The sequence below is a fragment of the Cebus imitator genome, unplaced genomic scaffold (assembly GCF_001604975.1).
Source record: "Cebus imitator isolate Cc_AM_T3 unplaced genomic scaffold, Cebus_imitator-1.0 Scaffold242, whole genome shotgun sequence".
Taxonomy (NCBI): domain Eukaryota; kingdom Metazoa; phylum Chordata; class Mammalia; order Primates; family Cebidae; genus Cebus; species Cebus imitator.
In genome coordinates this window covers 1,391,848-1,414,112 of record NW_016107557.1, presented here as the reverse complement: position 1 = coordinate 1,414,112, position 22,265 = coordinate 1,391,848, and the positions used below count along the sequence as shown (strand labels likewise).

General features: G+C 41.2%; 1 protein-coding gene across 4 annotated transcripts in view; it reads left to right on the top strand.

Moving 5' to 3' along the window:
* The first annotated feature begins 361 nt into the window (after window positions 1-361).
* SEH1L (SEH1 like nucleoporin) overlaps window positions 362-22,265 on the top strand; it is a 34,366-nt gene continuing 12,462 nt past the window's right edge. For all 4 annotated transcript variants that reach the window (XM_017498449.1, XM_017498448.1, XM_017498451.2 and 1 more), the window contains exons 1-5: window positions 362-616; window positions 3,692-3,742; window positions 7,479-7,625; window positions 13,535-13,746; window positions 19,849-19,947. In XM_017498449.1, the coding sequence (XP_017353938.1) occupies window positions 506-616; window positions 3,692-3,742; window positions 7,479-7,625; window positions 13,535-13,746; window positions 19,849-19,947 (620 nt within the window). In that variant the 5' untranslated portion in view covers window positions 362-505. The remainder of the gene's footprint in view (window positions 617-3,691; window positions 3,743-7,478; window positions 7,626-13,534; window positions 13,747-19,848; window positions 19,948-22,265) is intronic.

The window sequence follows — 22,265 nt, the reverse complement described above, 5'->3', positions numbered from 1 at the left end:
GCTTGGCTAACCTTACAATACCGAGAAGCTCTTACTACCTCCATCTCAGCACAGGTAATTCCCATTTTGTAGAGCAGCCTCTGCCGCTGAACTGTCGGAGCCGGGGAGCACTCTCACCAGGCTCGCAGGGCCTGATGGGCCGGGGGCAGGCCGGGGCTTGACCCGAGGGGGTACAGAGTGGGGCTGGAGGGGGCGGGAGGGCGGGGCGAGGCACGGGGCTGGAGGGGGGTCGGGGTAGGCGGGGCTTGACGGGCCAGGGGGCGGTGCGAGGCCTGACGGGCCAGCGGGTGGGGCGGGGCTTGAGGGACAGGCGGTGGGGCGCGGGACGACGGGCCGGGGGGTGTGGGCGGGGATTAATGGGCAGGGGCGGTGCGGGGGCGTGGGCCGCACGCGCCGTGCGCGCCGGGGCGGCTAAGTTTGGCTAGGCTGCGAGCCCCGCGCCGCCGCCGCCGCCGCCGCTGCCGCCGTCACTGCCCTCTTCGGAGGCGCGGGCCCGGCGGAAACCATGTTTGTGGCGCGTAGCATCGCGGCCGACCACAAGGATCTCATCCACGATGTCTCTTTCGATTTCCACGGGAGGCGGATGGCTACCTGCTCCAGCGATCAGAGCGTTAAGGTGCGCGAGGCGCTTGCGGGCGGGGCCGAGCCCGGAAGGAGGGAGAGTGGGGTGGGCGACGCGGGAAACGGGGCTATGACTTGGTTTCATTGACTTAGCTGGAAGCTCTGGGGTGGCGGGTTAGCCCTGGCTGGATGCGGCGGAAGCCCTCCCCGCCCGCGCATTGTGGGGTCACGGCGGACTCGCGGGCCGCGCTCCCGTGCGCCTGCGCAGCTGGTACCACGTGCGCGCTCCCGCCCGCAGGGGACGCCGGGCGCTTGCACCGGCCGGGTTTCCCTGGATGCGGGCAGGAACCAGCCGGCGTCCCACTGGCCGCCTGGGACTCTTGGGCCTTGCCGTGCTGTTCACCCAGGGACCTGGTGGGAGTCTTTGCTTGGCTGGCGTTGTCTTGAGTGTTGTGCCCCGCCGGTGTTCTCTCACCAGGGCACATGGTTTTCTTCGTGGGTTCCGAGCCGAAGCTCACTTTGTTTCGCCAAGAAAGGAAAACACAAACCATTTACATCCAGTGACTTCCCTGCCTGCTGCCTAGGACTCGGAGTGTTTGTTTCTTGAAGCTCTCGTAAACATCTGTAGACGCTTCCGACAAAGAGAATTTCTAATGTGGGGATGCTATTTGGGATTTAGAAATCTCCCAGAGGTATTGCAGGATGAGTGAAAGCTGTAGTGCGGATTATTTGATTCTTGACAACTCCAGAGTAACTGAAAATCTAAAGGATAGTTTTTCCTTTTTCACATTCGAGTTTGATACCAGTGATCTCTCAAAGATAAACTTTTTATAAATAGTGTTGCAATTCTTAAAAGTTTAGGTTTTTTAAAAAGTTTATTTTTGTTGTAATAAACTACGTTAATCGTTTTAAAGTGTAGAATTCAGTGGCATTGAGTACAGCATTTACATTGCTATACAGCACCATCACTGTCCGTCTTCACAACCTGTTCATCATCCTAAACTGAAACTGTACCAGAGAGCACCCAATTTCCTCCACCCCATCCTCTGGTAACCTCTATTCTTCTGCTTTCTATGAATTTGCATGTTCTAGGTACATCAGATAAATAGAATCATAGAATATTTATCCTTTTATATTTGGTTTATTTTACTTAGGATAATATTTTCTTTTTTTTTTGAGACGAGGTCTGGCTCTGTTACCCAGACTGGAGTGCAGTGGCGCGATCTTGGCTTGTTGCAGCCTCAACCTCCCAGGTTCAAGTGATCATCCCACCTCAGCCTCCCCAGTAGCTGGGACTGCAGGCACACACTGCTACGCCTGGCCAATTAAAAAAAACTTTTTTTGTAGAGACAGGATCTTGTGATGTTGCTCAGGCTGGTTTTGAACTCCTGGGCTCAAATGATCCTCTCACCTCAGCCTTCCAGAGTGCTGGGATTACAGGTGTGAGTCACCTTGCCCAGCCCTGTTATGTCCACTTATTCCAGAGTACTTTTTTTTTAAATGTAGGAGCCATGTATTTATTTCTTTGTATGTATATTTTATTTGAGCAAGTAGTATATTTTTCTTTTTAGAAAGTGAAAAAATTACTCATAGGCTCATTGATAATTTTTGTTAATATTTGATTTCCTCTGGTTTTCCTTTAACGTTTTAAATCATCATAGTATAATATGTGTAAATACATATATGTCTTGTCAGAAATAGTGTTGGACTGAAAATTCTCATTAGCATTTTATGTATTTTGAATGATTTTCTTAGGCTAATTTCAGAAGAGAAATTAGTGAATATTTTAAAAGCTATTGAAGAGAATTGACAAGTTGCTATCTTGCAGGTCGTACCGTTTTATACTGCTAGTGATAGTATTGATTTGATAGTGTCATTGCCCTCGTTACATTTTTAACAGGTGAAATTGGCACCTTCTTACTGTATTCTATATTTTTTCTGGGTAATAAGGTTCAATTTTTTGTTTGGGGAAGGAGTCTTGCTATGTTGCCCAGGCTGGAGTGCAATGGCTATTCATGGATGTGATCATAGCCTCAAACTCCAGGACTAAAGTAATCCCTCCTGTCTCAGCCTCTTGAGTAGCTGGGACTACAGGTGTGAACCACCATGCCTGGTTTCTATATTTTTGCTTTGCCATTTGTTACATGTACAGTTGAGCCTGTTGTTTGTAGATTCTGTATTTTTTTGAATTTGTCTATTCTCTGAAATTTACTTGTACCCCCCAAATCAGTATCCACACTGCTTTTGCAGTCCTTTGTGCATGTGTGCAGAATGATGAAAAGCTTGAGTCTCAGGACAGACATATCTTGTGGAGGTGAAACCAGGTGTTACTCTATTTTGGCTTGTACTGTAAACAGGTGTTTTTCATGATCTAAAAGTGCAGTGATTTTTGCATTACTGTGTGTTAAATAAGTTACCTTTAAACAGAAACACACATAAAACCACATCATGTACTGATTGGTTGACAAAAATGTCGGCCAGAGACTCAGGGAACCTAACCCTGTATTTCCCCTAGGAGCAATGTGTCTGTGGTAGAGGCGACTCTGTAGAAGATAACTACCTTGAATAAGGAGATTTGACTGTAACTAATTGTCTCTGTTACCTATTAGAGCTCAGTTTCCTGAATCCCTCAGTGGTTGGCCCAGTGCTTGACACAGTCAAGGTTCTCAATAAATAAGTATTTTTTGAGAACGGTCTCACTCTGTCGCCCAGGCTGGAGTGCAATGGTGTGACCTTGACTCACTTCAACCTCTGCTTCCCGGGTTCAAGTGATTCTCTTGCCTCAGTCTCCCTAGTAGCTGGGAGTACAGGTGCGTGCCACCATGCCAAGCTAATTTTTGTATTTTTACTAGAGATAGGGTTTCGCCATGTTGGCCAGGATGGTCTTGAACTCCTGACCTCAGGCGATTGCCTGCCTTGGCCTCCCAAAGTGCTGGGATTACAGGCAAGAGCCATCACACCCGGCCTCTCAATAAATATTTAATTGAATGAATGAATGTTTACTTACTGTTTGTATCCTTTTGTGAATTATATGTTCACCCCTTTGCTCATACACTGATTCGGTCTTATGGTTTTTGTATAAATTTGTAAGAATTCTTGTATAAAATATCTGCCTTTTATTTTCTTATAGGTCTGGGATAAAAGTGAAAGTGGTGATTGGCATTGTACTGCTAGCTGGAAGGTTAGTATTTATTTTTATAGTTATTAAAAATACATAAATATTTACTGTTTGTTTCATAGTTATCAATGAATTGTTTTGAGGAAACTATAACATTTATGCAGTAGTTCTTTTCCTGGAAAGACACTTTACTGTTTTTCACTATTAAAGTAACAAGTGTGTTTCTCAGAATTTGAGTAAGAAAATCTGTAATTTTGTAGCATTCTAACATAATTGTAATTCAGAATATTCTTTTTTCCGTTACATATTTTAATAGTTGTGATGTTTCATACATAGTTTTCTCCTTTATTTTGCTTTTTTTGAGACGGAGTCTTGCTCTGTTGCCCAGGCAGGAGTGCAGTGGCATGATCTCGGCTCACTACAACCTCTGCCTCCTGAATTCAAGTGATTTTCCTGCCTCAGACTCCTGAGTAGCTGGGACTATAGGCACACACTATGACGCCCAGCCAATTTTTGCATTTTTAGTAGAGAGGGGGCTTCGCCATGTTACCAGCCTGGTCTCAAACTCCTGACCTTAGATGATCCACCTGCCTCGGTCTCCCAGAGTGCCGGGATTACAGGCATGAGACACCACGCCCCGCCAAGTAAAAATTTTCATACCTTAAAAGTCATCAATTTTAAATGTACGATTCAGCGAGTTTTAGTAAACTTACATAGTTGTGTACTCATCACTGTAATCAATTTTTAGAACATTTCTCTCAAACTCAGAAATTCCTTTGTGTCCTATTCCCACTCCAAGTCCCAGGATTGATCCATTTTCTGTCTCCATAGGTTTTTCTTTTTCTTGTCTTTGCTGGAGGCTTGCTTTGTTGCCCAGGCTGGAGTGCAGTGTTGGCTCACTGCAATCTCTGCCTTCTGGATTCAAGCAATTCTCCTGACTCAGCCTCCTGAATAGCTGAAATTACAGGCACCTGCCACCACTTCTGTCTAATTTTTGTATTTTTAGTAGAGATAGGGTTTCACCATGTTGGGCAGGCCGGTCTCGAACGCCTAGCCTCAAGTGATCTACCCTCTTTGGCCTCCGGAAGTGCTGGGATTACAGGCATGAGCCACCGTGTCCAGCCTGGTTTATCCTTTTTAGAAATTTCATAGAAATGGAATTTTGAAATACATTGTCCTTTGTGTCTGGCCACTTTCCCTTTGCATGTTTTGAGGTTCATCCATATTGTGTCTTGTGTCAGTTTGTTCCTTTATAATACTGAGTAGTCCATTGTATATATATCGCCACATTTTGTCTATTCACCAGCTGATGGACATTTGAGTTGTTTCTAGTTTTTGGCTGTTATGAGTAATGTGAAGCCACGTAAGTTTCTGTGGACATATATTTTCATTTCTTTTGGATAGATGCCTAGGAGTGGAATTGATGGGTTATACATACTTAGCTTTCTAAGAAACTGCTAAACTTCCAAAGTGGCTGTGCCCACCAGCCATGTGTGTGGTTCCAGTTGCTCTACATCCTCACCTATACTTGATAATATCTGTCTTTTTTATTATAGCCATTTTAGTAGTTGAGAAGTGACTACAAGATTATTGGATTTTGATTTGTATTTTCTTCATACCTCATGTTGATTATTGTTTCATATGCTTATTTGCCATTCATATCTCTTTTGTGAAAGGTCTATTCACGTTCCCCCCCGCCCTTTGAGGCGAGATTCACGTATCATAAAATTAATAATTTTAAAGTAAATAATTAAGTGGCATTTACTTCATTTACAGTGTTGTGCAACTACCACCTCTTTCTAGTTTAAAACATTTTTATCATTCCAAAAGGAAACCCTTATCTCTTGCTTTTAAGCCTAACATATTTCATATGTACTTTTCTATATAACGGCTTTTTATTAACGGCCAGTAAATACACCATTTTGCTTAACTAATGGATATTTAAGTTTCCATTTTATTGTGATGAGCATCTTTGGGCAAACCTTATTCTTTAGATTGCGTTTTACTGTAAATATAATACAACTTATCTGCCTTAGTGTGCATTTTTAACTTTGTAGCCCTGTGTAAGTAGGAATTGAAGATGGCATAGAAAAGACTGGACAAAACAAGTTAAAAAATAAGGGTGCAAAATGTACCGTTAGTTGGTGATATTGTTGTCATGTAGAAGTGATTGGGTAAACTATTTTTGTGTTGTTGAATGTAAAAAATGTTAGCTATACAGTGTGAAACACATTTTCTGAATGTTGTTTGTTATTATGCAGTATTTTTCCTGAGAAGCACCTTGCAAATTCTTTTGATAGTACAATGCTTTAAGACCTTTGTATCCCTTCTCCACCCTCCTCGCCTTCCCCCCTCGGCCAACATAAGGGGTATAAGGATTTGGGCTTCCCTATGTTTATTCTTCCTACAATAGTCTATTTGTATTGCCAGTTAAAATCATTTAAGCATTTTATTGCTACTATCTCTAAATATTGTTAGACTTTTGAAGCAAATACTTTTTTTTTTTTTTTTCTTTTGGAGACAAGGTCCTTCTTTGTCACCCAGTCTGGAGTGCAGTGGCGTAATCTTGGCTCACTGCAGCCTCAACCTTACAGGCTCAAGTGATCCTCCCACCTTAGCCTCCCAAGCATCTAGGACCCCAAGTGCATACCACCACGCCTAGCTTATTTTTTGTAGAGATGGGGTTTTGCCATATTGCCCAGATTGGTCTTGAACCCCTTGGCTCAAGCAGTCTGTCCACTTCAGCCTCTCAAAGTGCTGAGAATACAGGCATGAGCCACTATGCCTGGTTGAAGCAAGTTTAAAAAACTTTTTTTTTAATTTGGCTGATCACGGTGGCTCACACCTGTAATCTCAGCACTTTGGGAGGATGAAGTGGGTGGATCACAAGGTCAGGAGTTCAAGACCAGCCTGGCCAAGGTGGTGAAACCTGATCTCTGCTAAAAATACAAAAAATGAACTGGGTGTAGTGGACCATGCCTGTAATTCCAGCTACTCGGGAGGCTGAGATGGAGAATTACTTAAACCTGGGAGGCGGAGGTTACAGTGAGACGAGATGGTGCCACTGCATTCTAGCCTGGGTGACAGTGGGACTCTGTCTCAGAAAAAAAAGTATTTTTTAAATTGAGCTATAATTTACATATCATAATGTGATAATGTGCACCCATTTAAAGTATACAATTTAGTGATTTTTGAGTCTATTCATTAAATTGGCAGCCACCACCACTTCTAGTTTCAGAACATTGTTTACTGCCTCTAAAGGAAACCCTGTACTCATTTAGCAGTCACCTCTTGTTTCCTCTGTCCCAGCCCCTGGTAACCACTAATCTACTTTCTGTCTCTATGGATTTTGGAGCAAATAAATCTAATGTTATTTATTTTGTTAGGTGCGTATTTCCTGTAAAAAGCATTTGCAATTAAGATGGTGGACATGTAGAACCTTTGTTTCAAACGTTAGTTACGCTAAGCTCTGAAGCAAGTCTCCCAATGATCAACACTGGAAGTAATCAACTTTATCTGGCTAGATTTTTCTTTATTAGTAAAATGTCAGAAGAACTGGACCTCCAGAAGGGCCACAATGCTAAATATAGAATGTTTTTTAAAGGTTAAAACATTCTGGAATTTAATGTTTTATTTTCATGTTACATTGATCAGTTTTCTCCTCTTATAGAAGTAAAACTATATTCTGTTTCCTCATATAAAACCAGTATTTATGAAATATGAATAAACTAAGTTTTTAGGGAATAAAAGCCCTGGGATAATGAATATTTGCTCTTTTTTTTTCCTTTTGATTCCCTAGACACATAGTGGATCTGTATGGCGTGTAACATGGGCCCATCCTGAATTTGGACAGGTGTTGGCTTCTTGTTCATTTGACCGAACAGCTGCTGTATGGGAAGAAATAGTAGGAGAATCAAATGATAAACTGCGAGGACAGAGCCACTGGGTGAGACATTTGTTAGTATTCTGTGGGCCGGGAAGACATGAGCAGCCAAGGAGCATTAGTCCCAAGACTATCTCAGATAATGGGTAAAATATTACCACTCCCTTCTATTGTTACCAGTTCTAAAGTTCTTTCTTCCATGTTTTTTTCTTACTTGTTCATTTCATTTTAAGTTGGGTTTGAAGCAATAGGAGCACCATTGCATTGTTTATGACTTTTATGATGCCTCCAGACTATTTGCATTTATATAATTTTACCTGTTAGTATATTTTATATCGTAGTCATATATGATTTTAACATACGCTTGCTCACTGCAGTCTCAAACTCCTGGCCCCACCTCAGCCTCTGAGTTGCTGCATGAGCCACTGTGTCTAACACTAAAATTCTTTTTTTTTTTTTTTTAACCTTAAACTATTAAGGGTTAATATAATTCCTTAAAAAGTGTTTCTTTTATTTTGTGGTTATTTTTATTTTCTTAGAAAATATACTCTCCTTTATCTGCATCTGCTTTTACCACTCTTTTTGCCTGATTAGATATTTGAATTTGGGCAAGAACATAAAATAATCTGTGTGCTGTTGAAGGTCCTCACCTATAAAGTGAAAAACTGAACTAGATTAAAGACCCTTTCCAGCATTTTCACATGAAGGTATTATCATCTGCAGGCTTTTCACCCCCAGCTTTATGATTTGTTTTTTGTAATAGATAATCATGCACCTGGTATAAAATTCAAAAGAAACAAAAGGGAGTATGCAGTGGGAGTGTCCTCCATTTCCCTTGCTGTGGGGTTCTCTCGCTAGAGGTAGTACATACAGGTTTTTGTGTATCCTTCCAGATGTAACTCCATTCCTTTACAAGGACAGTATTTTTTTCTCTAGTCCTATCACCCCTCACCTGCCCTCCCTAATGCATGATACTGCAATACAGCCAATCATAGTTCATTACAGCCTCAACCTCCTGGACTCAAGCAATCCTCCCACCTTAGCCCTCCAAGTAGCTGGGACCACAGGCATGCACCTACATGCCTGGCTAATTTTTTTATTTTGTAGAGATGGGGTTTCACCATGTTGCCCAGGCTGGCCTTAAACTCCTGGACTCAAGTAATCCTCCTGCCTCGGCCTCCCATAGTGCTGGGATTATATGTGTGAGCCACTATGCTGGCCATGATGCAATTTTTTATTATGGCAAAATAATGTGAAACATATAACAGTCATCATCTTAACTTTTTTTTTTTTTTGAGATGGAGCCTTGTTCTGTCACCCAGGCCGGAGTACAGTGGTACGATCTCGGCTCACTGCATCCTCTGCCTCCGGGGTTCAAGTGATTCTCCTGCCTCAGCCTCTTAAGTAGCTGGGACTACAGCCATGTGCCACCATGGCAGGCTAATTTTTTTGTATTTTTAGAAGGAGACGAGGTTTCACCATATTGGTCAGGCTGGTCACACTCCTGACTTCAAATGGTCCGCCCACCTTGACCTCCCAAAGTGCTGGGATTATAGGCGTGGGCCACCATGCCCTGCCCATTTTAACTATTCGTAAGTGGTACAATTCAGTGGAATTAATTACATTCACAGTGCTGTGTACCCATCACTGTTCTCTATACCTCAAACTGTTCATCATTGCCAACATAAACTCCATATTGTTAAAGAATGCCTTCCCCTTCCTCCTCCTTCTACCTCCATTCAACTGTCTGTCTATAAATTTGACTACTCTAGGTACTGGGTATACAGGGAATCACAGTATTTGTACATTTGTGGCTGGCTTATTTCACTAAAATGTTTTCAAGGTCTGTCCATGTTGTAGCATATATTTATTCCTTTTTATGGCTGGGTAATATTTTTGTGCGTGTATACTACATTTTGTTTATCCATTCATTTGTAGATGGACCCTTGGGTTGTTTCCACTTTGAGGCTATTATGAATAATATTATTATGAGCATTGCTGTACAGATAAATGTTTGAGACTGCTTTCGATTCTTTTGGATATATACCTAGGAGTAGAATTACTGGCTCTTGTGGTAATTCTATGTTTAACATTTTTGGGAACTGTCAAACTTTTCCATAGCAGCTACACCATTTTACATTACTACCAGCAGTGCTCAAGGATTCCAGTTTTTCCACATCTTCATCAGCACTTGTTATTGTGCTTTTTTATTGTAGCCATCCTACTGTTGTGACTGTTATGAAGCGGTATCTCCATTGTGGTTCTGATTTGCATTTCTCTAATGATTACTGATGTTGAGCACCTTTTCATGTGCTTATTGGCCAATTGTATGTCTTCCTTTGAATTCATATTCAAAATGATATGAATATGAAAATACTATTCATATCCTTTGCCCATTTTTTTATTGAGTATTTTTGTTGTTGTAGGAATTCTTTATATATTCTGGATATTAATCCCTTATCCAGGTATAGGTTGAGTATTATTTATCAGAATGCTTGGTTCCAGAAATGTTTCAGATTTCGGATTTTGGATTTTGGAATATTTGTATTTATACTTACCAGTTAAGCATTCTCCTGTTTATCTACTTAATAGAGACAAAGTCTCACTGTGTTGCCCAGGCTGGTCTTGAACTCCTGGGTTCAGGTGATCCTCCACCTTGGCCCCCCAAAGTGCTGGGATTACAGGTGTGAGCCACTGTGCCCAGCCCCAGTTAAACATTCTAAATCTAAAAATCGAAATCCAGAATGCTCCAGTAATCATTTTGTTTTAGCATCATGCCAATGCTCAAAAAGTTTTGGATTTTGGAGCATTTCAGATTTCAGGTTTTTGGATTTGTTATGTACAATCTGTAAATGATTTGCAAATATTTTCTCCCATTCTGTGAGCTGTCTTTTTCACTCTTGATAGTATTCTTTGATGCACAAAATTTAAACATTTTGAAGTCCAGTTTATCTATTTTTTTCTTTTGTTTCCCATGCTTTTGGTGTTATATTCAGGAAAGCATTGCCAAATCCAGTGTTGTGAAGATTTCCCCCAGTGTTTTCTTCTAATATTGTTGTAGGATCCTGAATTCAGGCTTGTATCCACAGTGTGTAGCTGAGACCAAATACTGAGTCACCATTACTTGGAGATAGAGAAAGGTTTATTCGATTTGGCTAAAACAGGAAGGTGGGAGGGGGACAAGATCTCTCAAATCTGTCTTAACAAAAGGAAGCAGCAGGTAGTTTTATGTAACTAGAGAGTAAGGGAGGGGGAGTTTCAGAGAATCTAAAAAAATCTGTGTTTTTTTAGTCTCAGGTAATGCCTTGAGCAACCAGACATCTGGGTGTAAGCAGCTAGTCACAATGTCCTTAAAGCCATTCATTTCTTCTGCCAACATTTTTCTTTACATGACTCTGAAGTTATCTCCTTCTGCTTGACAAAGAAGCAGTACAACAGTTTATCATTATATTGTGGCAACAAGGGATATTCAACAAAAAGTGAGTGGTTAACATGTGCAAGCAAGCAAGGACCTGATAAAAATTATTTATTTCGGTCACTAAAAAATGGTAGGGTGCTGAAATCTAGTTTTCCCAGCACCATTTATTGAAAAGACTGTTGAATGGTCTTGACATTTGTTGAAAGTTTTGTTTAATGGTCTTGACATTTGTTGAAAATTAGTTGGCTCTATATATGGAGGATTGATTTTTGGACTCTTTTGTTACCATTTTGTTACCATTGGCCTGTATGTCTCCTTGTCTCAATAGCACACTGTTTTAATTATGTTAGCTTTGTAGCTTGAATGGCTATTCAGACTGTTTTACGACTCTTCTAGGGGGAGGAGTATGTCTGATTGTCTTTGCACTAGGGCTTCTCTAAGGCAAGCTGCTTATGGGGAGGAGAGAATGGGGATTTATAGAATTAGAAAGGATTTTGTTGGCATTAAGTCTGAGGTGTGTCAGTTCAGTATACTATAGGTTAGATTTGGGGGTGGCATAAGAAGGATTTTTCTTCGATCTTCAAGATATTTATTTGTATTTAGTCACCATTAATGTATTAGCAGTGGTGAATCCGTGTAGGTCTACAGCAACCTATTTCTTGCTTCCTCAGAAGAAATAATTCCACCAAGGGGCATAGGCAGAGTAAGAAACTAAGGCAAATTTTAGAGCTGGAGTGGAAATTTGTTAAAAAATTTTAGAGTAGAAATGAAAGGAAGTAAAATATACTTGGAAGAAGACCAAGTGGGTGACTTGAGAGAGCCAAGTGCACGATTCAACTTTTGACTTGGGTCGTTACACGTTGGCATGCTTCCCAGGGGTTGCGTCTCTTCTCTGATTCTTCCCTTGGGGTGGACAGTCCGCATGTGCAGTGGCCCGTTGGTGCTTGGGAGGGGCTGCATGCGCAGTGTATTTACTGGAGTTGTGCACATGCTCACTTGAGGTGTTTTTCGCTTAACAGAATGTTTGTAGAAGGTCATAGACCAGTTAAACTCCACCATTTTGCCTTTTAGTGCACATGCTTGAGCCCACTCATCCAACTCCTGAGATCTTATCAGGAAGCTGCTGATCACCAGTTTCAGGTGATAATATCTGTTGGGAGACTGCCTTTCCCTGGTGCTGCTGCGACCAATGATTATTTTAGAGAGAAAGTTTAACAACTGCTTGACCATCACCTGATGGTCACCTGTCTTTCCTGGTGGGGTGGGGTCCTTTGCTGCCCTCCTCATGTCTGACTACCTACTGTAACGAATGCATTTGTGATCACCCACCTAAGCCTCCCAAAGTGCCAGGATTACAGGCATGAAGTTTCATGTTAAGCTAGGTGCCAGAAGATAGCTATAAATGTGGTGTTGGAATTTTATAGTGACCACGATGCTTGTTTTCTACCACTCTTTTGGCCTCTGTTAAATGCCTTTATTTAAAAGTGCATAGTAGCTGGGCACAGTGGGCTCACACCTGTAATCCCAGCAACTTGAGAGGCTGAGGTGGGAGGATTGTTTGAGGCCAGGAGTTCGAGACCAGTCTGGGCAGCATAGTGAGACCCCCCATCTCTAAAAAAATAAGAAAGTTTAGCTGGGCATGGTGGCAGGTGCCTGTAGTTACAGTCATTGGGAAAGCTGAGGCAAGAGGATCACTTGAGCCCAGAAGTTCAAGGCTGCCAGTGAGCCATGATCCATGGTACTGTATTCCAGCCTGGGTGACAGAGCAAGACCCTGTCCCAAAGGAAAAAAAAATGAGTAATAGTGGTCCAAATGGGATTAAAAGAAAATTATTCTTGAGAGAAGAAATTGCATGCCTTCCATTTACTGGCTTTTTTTCTCCTTTTGAGACAGGGTCTTGTTCTGTCGCCCAGGCTGGAGTGCAGTGGCACAATCTTGGCTCGCTGTAACTTCTGCCCCACTGACTCAAGTGATCCTCCCACCTGAGCCTCTGGAATAGCTGGGACTACAGGTGTGCACTACCATACCTGGCAATTTTTTTTGTATTTTTAGTAGAGACGGTATCTTGTCATGTTACCCAGGCTGGTCTTGAACTCCTGAGCTCAAGCAATCTGCCTGCCTTGGTTTCCCAAAGTTTTGGGATTACAGGTGTGAGCCATTGTGCCTGGCTCATTTTCTATTTAAAGGATCTAATGCTTGCAGCATGCTTTGTATGACGAAACTACTTGTCCGAAAATTTTAACGGTTTCTGGTTTTTGTGACATCTGCTTAAGAGAGATTACTTATATGATAAAGTTAGGCTTTCAGAGGTAGGTTTTTTTTTTTTTTTTTTTTTTTATTAAAGGGAGTAATTAATTTTGGCTCACTAATTTGTTAGTGGTTGCCAGCTATGTATATGGTATTTTGCCATGTGCTTGTAGGAAATTGTGGCATAGACATGTATCCAAGCTTATATACCTAGTGAATGACAGAGGAGGTTCTGTGTGTTTCCAAAGTGTATGTGTCTTTTCCACTCTACCATGCTTTCTTTTTGTAATTTAATTATTTTTTTTAGGTTAAAAGGACAACTCTGGTGGATAGCAGAACATCTGTTACTGATGTGAAGTTTGCTCCCAAGCACATGGGTCTTATGTTAGCAACCTGTTCAGCAGATGGTATAGTAAGAATATATGAGGCACCAGATGTTATGAATCTCAGCCAGTGGTCTTTGCAGCATGAGATCTCATGTAAGCTAAGCTGTAGTTGTATTTCTTGGAACCCTTCAAGGTAAGTTTACATAGTAAACTGCTGTTAACATCCTAGTAAATAAACTAGTAATTTTTAAGCTAACAATTTGATAATTTATTTTCTCAAAAATGCTTTTTCTCAAGATATATAGAGTTTACATTTTCCATTTTTCACCCAGGCATGTCACTTGTCCCCCTGTTTTCACTCAACAGAGAAGCCAGCATTGTAAATATTTTCATGTGAACCTTCTGGATGCTTTTTATGCATACACAAGTAACTAACGTATTCATAAACACACATATATGCAAACATGCCCAGGTATTTACTAGCACAGGTAGACACAAAACACACAGACATTGAAACCCATACATTTTATTTTATTATTTATTTATCGAGACAGAGTGTTGCTCAGTTGCCCAGGTTGGAATGCAGTGGTGTGCTCTTGGCTCACTGCAGCCTCCACCTCCTGGGTTCAAGCAGTTCTCCTGCCTCAGCCTCCCAGATAGCTGGGATTACAGGCATGCGCCATCACGCCTGGCTAATTTTTGTATTTTTAGCAGAGACGGTTTCACCATGTTGGCCAGGCTTGTCTTGAACTTCTGACCTCAGGTGATCCTCCTGCCTCAGCCTCCAAGAGTGTTGGGATTGCAGGTGTGAGCCACTGCGCCCAGCCAGAAACCCATACATTTTCCTTCCTTGCAATTAGCTTTTTTCACTTACAGATACATTGTGGGCATTTTTCCATATATTAGTATATCTAGCCCTACCTCATTTCTTTTTAACTGCTATATAGGGCATGACTATATGAATTATGCCATAGTTGATTTTTATTAAACTATTTTTAAACAATTACAAGAATCACTTGGTAAAGAAAAAAATCGAAATGATCTATAAGAGCATAAAAAGAAAGGTAAAGTTCCCTTACCCCCTAAAAACAAATGCTGTTAACAGTTTTGCTTTTAGACTTTAATTCTGGTAGTCACTAGTATATTTTTAAATTATTTACTTATACCCCTGGTTCTTGCTATGTATCTTTTTCTTTATTTTTTAAAAAAATTTTTATTCTGCTATTTTTTCACAAATTCTTGCTGTGTTATCATTAAACAATATCCAAACTGCAATGAAAGATGAATAGAGCACATTTATAAAACTTTCCACATCCCAAGGTATGGCTAGATAGATATCTTATTTGTGGTGATGTTGATAGTTGTTTGAGTTATGTTGATAATTATTATAATTTCAAATGATATATATGTCTGTACATTTTTACTTACCAATTTTTAGACTATATATTTACTCCTCTCTCTTAAAAAAGAGGAAATTAGTTTATTTTGCTTCCCCCTCACACTGCTGCTTCCATTTCCTAATTCTTATATTGCTTGTATACTGGCAAAATTTATAATATTTACATTCTCTAAACATTTAACAAATACGTATTTTGTCTTTTGATTACATGTTGATTCTAAAAATTAAGTAGCATCCAGCTTTATAATCTAGATTATGTAAGTCTTCATTTGAGATGCCAATATGTTTTTCATGAAAACTTTGTTGTTACTGTTAATTAGTATTGATGAGTGCTCTGTTTTCTTTCTTTCTTTCTTTTTTTTTTTTTGAGACGGAGTTTCGCTCTTGTTACCCAGGCTGGAGAGCAATGGCGTGGTCTCAGCTCACCACAACCTCCGCCTCCTGCGTTCGGGCAATTCTCCTGCCTCAGCCTCCTGAGTAGCTGGGATTACAGGCACGCGCCACCATGCCCAGCTAATTTTTTGTATTTTTAGTAGAGACGGGGTTTCACCATGTTGACCAGGATGGTCTCGATCTCTTGACCTCGTGATTCATCTGCCTCGGCCTCCCAAAGTGCTGGGATTACAGGCGTGAGCCACCGCGCCCGGCCCTCTTCTTTATTTCTTTTACTTCTGGCTTATACTTAGCTGTCACAAATTTTCTATCATATGCTGTCTTTAATTTTTTTTTTTTCCATTTCCATGACATACCTAATCTTTTCTCAAATAGAATGGATAGCAAACTCTTGAGATTCTAGCACACTTGAAAATGTCTTAATTTTACTCCCATGCTTAATTGATAGTTTGGCAAGTTTTAGAGTTCTGAATGTAAGAATTTCGAAGATACAATTCTTGCATATTTTTAACTAGTTTTTGTTAATGAGCTATGGTTAGTCTGATGCTGGTTCTTTTGTGGTAGCTTGTTCTTTCCAGAAGGTTTTAGGGTTTTGTCTTATTATTGTGAGCTCTGTTGCAAGTGTATTTTGACACTTTTTATGATGGATTTTAGTAGCCAGTGGAAATGAGTTTTAATGTAATCATATTTGTCAGGCTTTATTGTTGGAGTGCTTTTTGTGTTTTATTTGAGCAGTTTTTCCCATCTTGGGGTTGTCAGGTGTATTCATTAGAGAAAATTTCAGATACACCAAAAGTAACAGAAGTACAGTAGACAGGCCCTTCCATACTCATCACCCAGCTATAGTAACCCAAGGCTGCTGCTGTTTCATCTGTATGTACTTTCCTCATTCCCCTTCTCCAGGAAAATCCCAACCTGGAGTATTAGGTATTGGCCTTTGTTGATTAATCTTGCTTGGCACTTACTATTTATTATTTTTTATGTATTTGTTTTTGAGACAGGGTGTCACTGTTGCCCAGACTGGAGTGCAGTGGCACAATCACAGCTAACTAACTGTAGCCTGAACCTCTCTGGGCTCAGGTGATCCTCCCACCATACACAGCCTCCCAAGTAGCTGGGACTGAAGGCACTTACCACCATGCCTAACTAATTTTTTTGTATATTTTTGTGGATATGGGGTTTCCCTATGTTGCCTAGGATGGTCTTGAATTCCTGGATTCAAGCAATTCTCTTGGCTCAGCCTCCAAAAGTACTGAGATTATAGGTGTGAGCCACCGCACTTGGCCAGTCCTGCTTGGCACTCAGTGGTCCCTTTGAAAATGAATGTTTTTGTCTCAAATTGGGGATGTCTTATGATCCCTTGATAATTTCTTTTTTTTTTTTTTTCCGAGACGGAATCTTGCTCTGTTGCCAGGCTGGAGTGCGGTGGCACAAACTCAGTTCACTGCAACCCCCACCTTGTGGAGTTCCAGTGATTCTCCTGCCTCAGCCTCCCAAGTAGCTGGGACTACAGGCACACACCACCACACCCAGCTAATTTTGTATTTTTCGTACAGACGGGATTTCATCATGCTGGCCAGGATGGTCTTGATCTCTTGAACTGGTGATCCGCCCGCCTTGGCCCCCCAAAGTGCTGGGATTACAGGTGTGAGCCACTGTGCCTGGCCAATTTCTTTTTATTCCCTTGTCTCTGTTCTGTCTTTCTGGGACTCCTCTTTGATTATTCCAGGATTTACTCTCCATTTAAAAAAAAAATTGTTTGGAGATTCAGTACTTTGTTAACCCAGATCTCCGCTTTGTTCTCTAGGTATATACTTTATCCCATCATTGAATTTTTGGGCGAATGGCAATCATTTTTAATTGTTCAGACTTTCTTTTTCTCTGATTACTTCTTTTTTATCCCAGTCAATTTAGGTATGTGTATTTCAATATTTCCCTGCATTTCCTAGTTAAGATTTTTAAAAATTTGCATTTGTTTGCTGACTTACAGTCAGTTATCATTTGCACTGGCAGTGTTCTATAAAGTTGCCATAAACACTGAATTAGCTAATACTGAATTCTTCCTAGGGGAAATACAGGGTTTCCACAAACCTCTCACCACATTTTCATCAACTGATCAGTGTATAGCCTTTTTGTGTGTCTTTCATTTTAAAGACAACTTATATGTTGTTGATTCATTAGCATTGAACTAACAGCCACAACACTACTACACAGGCCTGAACAAAGCTTTTCAAATACACATATTTTCTCCATAAGGGACATCCCAGCCTTCCTATGTTTAGGAACACTAGACAGCACTTCAACAGCATCCATGGGATTTTAAACTGTGAAATCACTTTTAAAAAGCACAAAAATGTGAAAAACGTGAGGCTAACTAGACTGTGAAAAGGACATTCGTTTGCCATATGAGAGCCAAGGGAAGAAGGCACCTCTGCTGGGAACCTGTGCATCAGGGAACTCGATTTTTTCGCAGACCTGCTCTGCACCTGCCAGTGAATGACCATGAAAGTGCAGTGGCTCATCACTTTGGGAGTGATCCCAGCACTTTGGGAGGTCGAGGCGGGCAGATCACTTGAAGTCAGGAGTTTGAGACCAGCCTGGCCAACATGTTGAAACCCTGTCTCTACTAAAAATACAAAGATTAGGTGGGCCTGGTGGCAGGCATCTGTAGTCCCAGCTACTCAGGAGGCTGAGGCAGGAGAATCCCTTGAACCTGGGAAGTGAAGGTTGCAGTGAGCCAAGATTATGCCACTGCACTCCAGCCTGGGAAACAGAGCAACACTCTGTCTCAAAAAATAAAAATAATAAAGCCTTGGAAAATTGGTTTTATGGTTACAGATAAATTTAGGCCAGTTTACAAGTGCAGAATCTGTAAATATCGAGGATTGGCTGTGTGTTTTTTCTCAAAGATGAGTTCTTTTCGTGTGCCTTGGTTTTCTTTGGAGTTTGCTAATCTTTGCTTATTTATATTTATGAGTGAGGGATTGTTACTGCTAGTAGAGAAAACTGATATTGGCATTTTTCTTCTGCTGGGTGATTTGTTGTGTTAACAACTTACTCTTTCAACGAGGGAGGCTGACTGAATTTTGTGGAGTGGGTGAAGTAGGTTGGCAGGGTTTCCTAAGGATGTGTGAGCCAAGAGCAGGCTGGCAGGCTGGGGTACCCCCAAACTGACAAAGCAAGGAAGGTTTTCCATTGAGCATGACGGACCATTTGAGTGTATTTTCTTCCTCCGTGCCGATTTTGGAGTACTCCTTTATTTCCAGTTCTTAACTTGTCTCTTTCAAGTTCTAATTGTTTCACTAAGACCTTTCCTCAGATGTTTTTTGACTAAATCACTCTGTAATTGTCCATGACTCATTTCTGTTCTTTGCATTTATTAATTGGAGGTTGGACCTTTTGGAATTTTCTTCTTACTAATGGTGATATGGATTCTTTTTTCCTTTGTGTTTTCTTTCTCAGTCTGATCTGTCTCCTGACATCCTAGAAACCCTCCAAATTTCTTGATTTCTGATGGTACACTTTCTAGATTTCTAGCGCTGTACGATACTGTTCTTTCATCATTTCAGTGGGGCCTTTGGAGGGAGGCAGACATGCAGGTGATCTGTCTACACTATTCAGTCTGAAAGCGAGATGGTTTTTCTCACTGTTTAGCTGTGAATCATATTTGGAAAGTAATTTAAATTGGAGTATCTTATTTCTGGTTGTACAGCTGAGGTGATCCTCAGTTCATGTTGCTGTCTGGACATTTAATGACTGGATTTAAAAATATTTTTAAAATGTATGATTTTTAGCCGGGTGTGGTGGCACATGCCTGTAGTCCCAGCTACTCGGGAGGAGGACTGCTTGAGCCTAGAAGTTCAAGTCCAGCCTGGGCAACATAGTGAGATCCCAATCTCAATTTAAAAAAAATCTTGTTTTTAGTAATTTAGAATATGTCACTATAAATGTGCTGTTGGTTCTCATTCAAACTATTAATGTTATAAAATCAAAACTAAGTATTTGTAGAACACTGAAAACGGAAGTTTGTGGCCGGGCATGGTGGTTCACGCTTATAGTCCCAGCTACTCTGGAGGCTGAGGGGCAGGAGAATCACTTGAACCCAAGAGGTGGAGGTTGCAGTGAGCAGAGATCAAGCCACTGCACTCCAGCCTGAGTGACAGACAAAAATTTCAGCAGGAAAAATTACTAAGACCTCTGAAGTATCTTTTTAAAATCTGTTGAATGCTTGAAGCTTTCTTTCAGGCAAAGAGCTCCTTTCTATCTGAGCCATAAGAACATGCCAAAAACAGTCCATAAGGACGGAATCCTCAGTTCTCATGTGTGACATTCTCAGGTGTACATACTTGCAGTGTGGTCATGTCAGCTGTGTGGCAGAGACGTAGATGTCACTAGTAATGACAGGCTGACTCTAAGCTTGTTGTCTGCTTGCCTTCAGTGTGTTCATTTTCTGAATGAATTATTTCTTTCATTATCTAAAATGTTCTTTCTCTGTGTTTCTAGCTCTCGTGCTCATTCCCCCATGATCGCTGTAGGAAGCGATGACAGTAGCCCCAATGCAATGGCCAAGGTTCAGATTTTTGAATATAACGAAAACACCAGGTCAGTCCTGCTTTGGTTTTAATAATTGTTCAGAATTGCATTAAAAATTTTACAATGTTATTTATTTACAAAATTATGTATTATTCATCATATGTTTGCTGATTTACTATGATATATCAAGTTCCGTGCTAGGCTCTGATAGTATAGGCATGGGTGTTAAAGAGAAGGTAATTGATCTCCCAGTACATACCATCTTACAGAGAAACAAAAGATAATAGTAAAAAAGGGTGGTGAATTTTATGAAGTGGAAGAATTATGGCGCTAAAGAGCTTACACCTGGGGTACCTAATCTGATTCGGGGGCTACGAAGGTCACCTAGAAGATGACCTATAGGATGAGTACAAGTTAGTCAAAGAGGGAAGAGGCACTCCAGGTGGAGAAAATTGCATGTGGTAAGGCCTATAAGCAAGAGAGAAGGAATGTATTTATACTTTGGTTGGAACGTGCTGAGCAAAAGTGAGTGTGGTGAGAAATAGGCAACACTTGTATCTATAAGAAGTAGGAGGCCGGGCACAGCGGCTCGTGCCTGTAATCCCAGCACTTTTAAGGTCAGGAGTTTTAAGATCAGCCTGGCCAATGTGGTGAAACCCTATCTTTACTAAAAATATAAAAATTAGCCAGGTGTGGTAACAGGTGCCTATAATCCCAGCTACTTGGGAGACTGAGGCAGGAGAATCTCTTGGACCCAGGAGGCGGAAGTTGCAATGAGCTGAGATCGTGTCACTGCACTCCAGCCTGGGTGACAGAGCCAGACTGTGTCAAAAAAAAAAAAAAAAAAGAAGAAGTCCACTGTTTCAATTTTATCTTACAGGGTGCATTCAGGGCCAGAATGCTGTGAAGTCAGTACAGGTGGGAGATTATGTGGCTTTGGGATAGTAGTAGCAGTGGCATGGAGATAAGTGGACAATTTGAGAATAATTGAGAATTGGTATCAGTAGGATCTGGTGATTGATGGGATATGGGGATTGAGGGAGAAGGGGGAAGGCGTTAAGATGATTTTTAAGGTTCTGGCTTAAGAGTGCAGTGTGCAGCTGGGCAGGGTGGCTCACACCTGTAATCCCAGCACTTTGGGAGGCCGAGGTGGGCGGATCACAAGGTCAGGAGATCGAGACCAGCCTGGCCAACATGGTAAAACCCTGTCTTTTCTGAAAAATACAAAAAATATTAGATGGGCATGGTGGTACGCACCTGTAGTCCCAGCTACTCGGGAGGCTAAGGCAGGAGAATCGCTTGAAGCTGGGAGGCAGAGGTTGCAGTGGTGGAGATTGCACCACTGCAGTCCAGCCTGGAGATAGAGCGAGACTCCGTCTCAAAAAAAAAAAAAAAAGGGCAGTGTACAATTTCAGTGTGTGTAATTTCTTGAGATAAGGAACTCTGGGAACAAGGCAGATTTGAGTAGAGTGTGGCAGCATGTGAAGGTAAGTTAATTTTGGCCATGTTGAGATACAAGTATCTGCAAAATTTCTGAGAGCCAAAAGCCCTGTCTCAATCTTATGGGAGAAGAGAGCACCTGTCAGGTGATTAGATGGTCTTCGCAGGTGCTGTACAGAATTCTTGGTTCTAATAGTCATTTCTTAGGCAGGACCAGCATTAGAGTAGAAACTAGTGTTATTCCTATGGGCTCTGCAATTGTAAATGCTACCATCTAGGTTATCAAGGGGATCTTATACCTTCTACTTTGTAGATTGTTGATGTCTTCAGAGCAGCTGGTTCTTCAACAGTGCTGCCCAGTAGAATGTGCTGCAGTGATGAGGAATGGTCTTAGAGATTTTCACAGCCTTTTAAGCTATAAAAGCTGTGAACCCTATTAATAGCACATTTTGTAGAGGCTTCATGAAGTGTTGGCCTTGTTAAAGTGAATTTCAACTTTAGCTGAGCAGAATAAGTCCAAAACTTAAAAGGTAGACCATTGGCCAGGTGAGGTGGCCCATGCCCTTAATCCCAGTACTTTGAGAGGCCAAGATGGGTGGATTGTTTGAGTCCAGGAACTCAAAACCAGCCTGGACAACATGGCGAAACCCTTTCTCTACAAAAGTACAGAAATTAGCTGGGGGTGGTGGTGTACAACTGTAGTTCCAGCTACTTAGGAGGCTGAGGTGGGAGGATCACCTGAGCCTGGGAGGTCGAGGCTGTGGTAAGTCGAAATTGCACCACTTCACTCCAGCAATGTCAAAAAAAAATAAAATAAAAAAGATGGACCATTTCTAAAACGTAGGAAAAGAAAATGTGTTTCATAAATAAGAGTGGTGTTAAAAGATAAATAACTTGCAGTTAGTTCTGAAAGAAAATACAGACAAATAGAAATTACCTAAGTATTT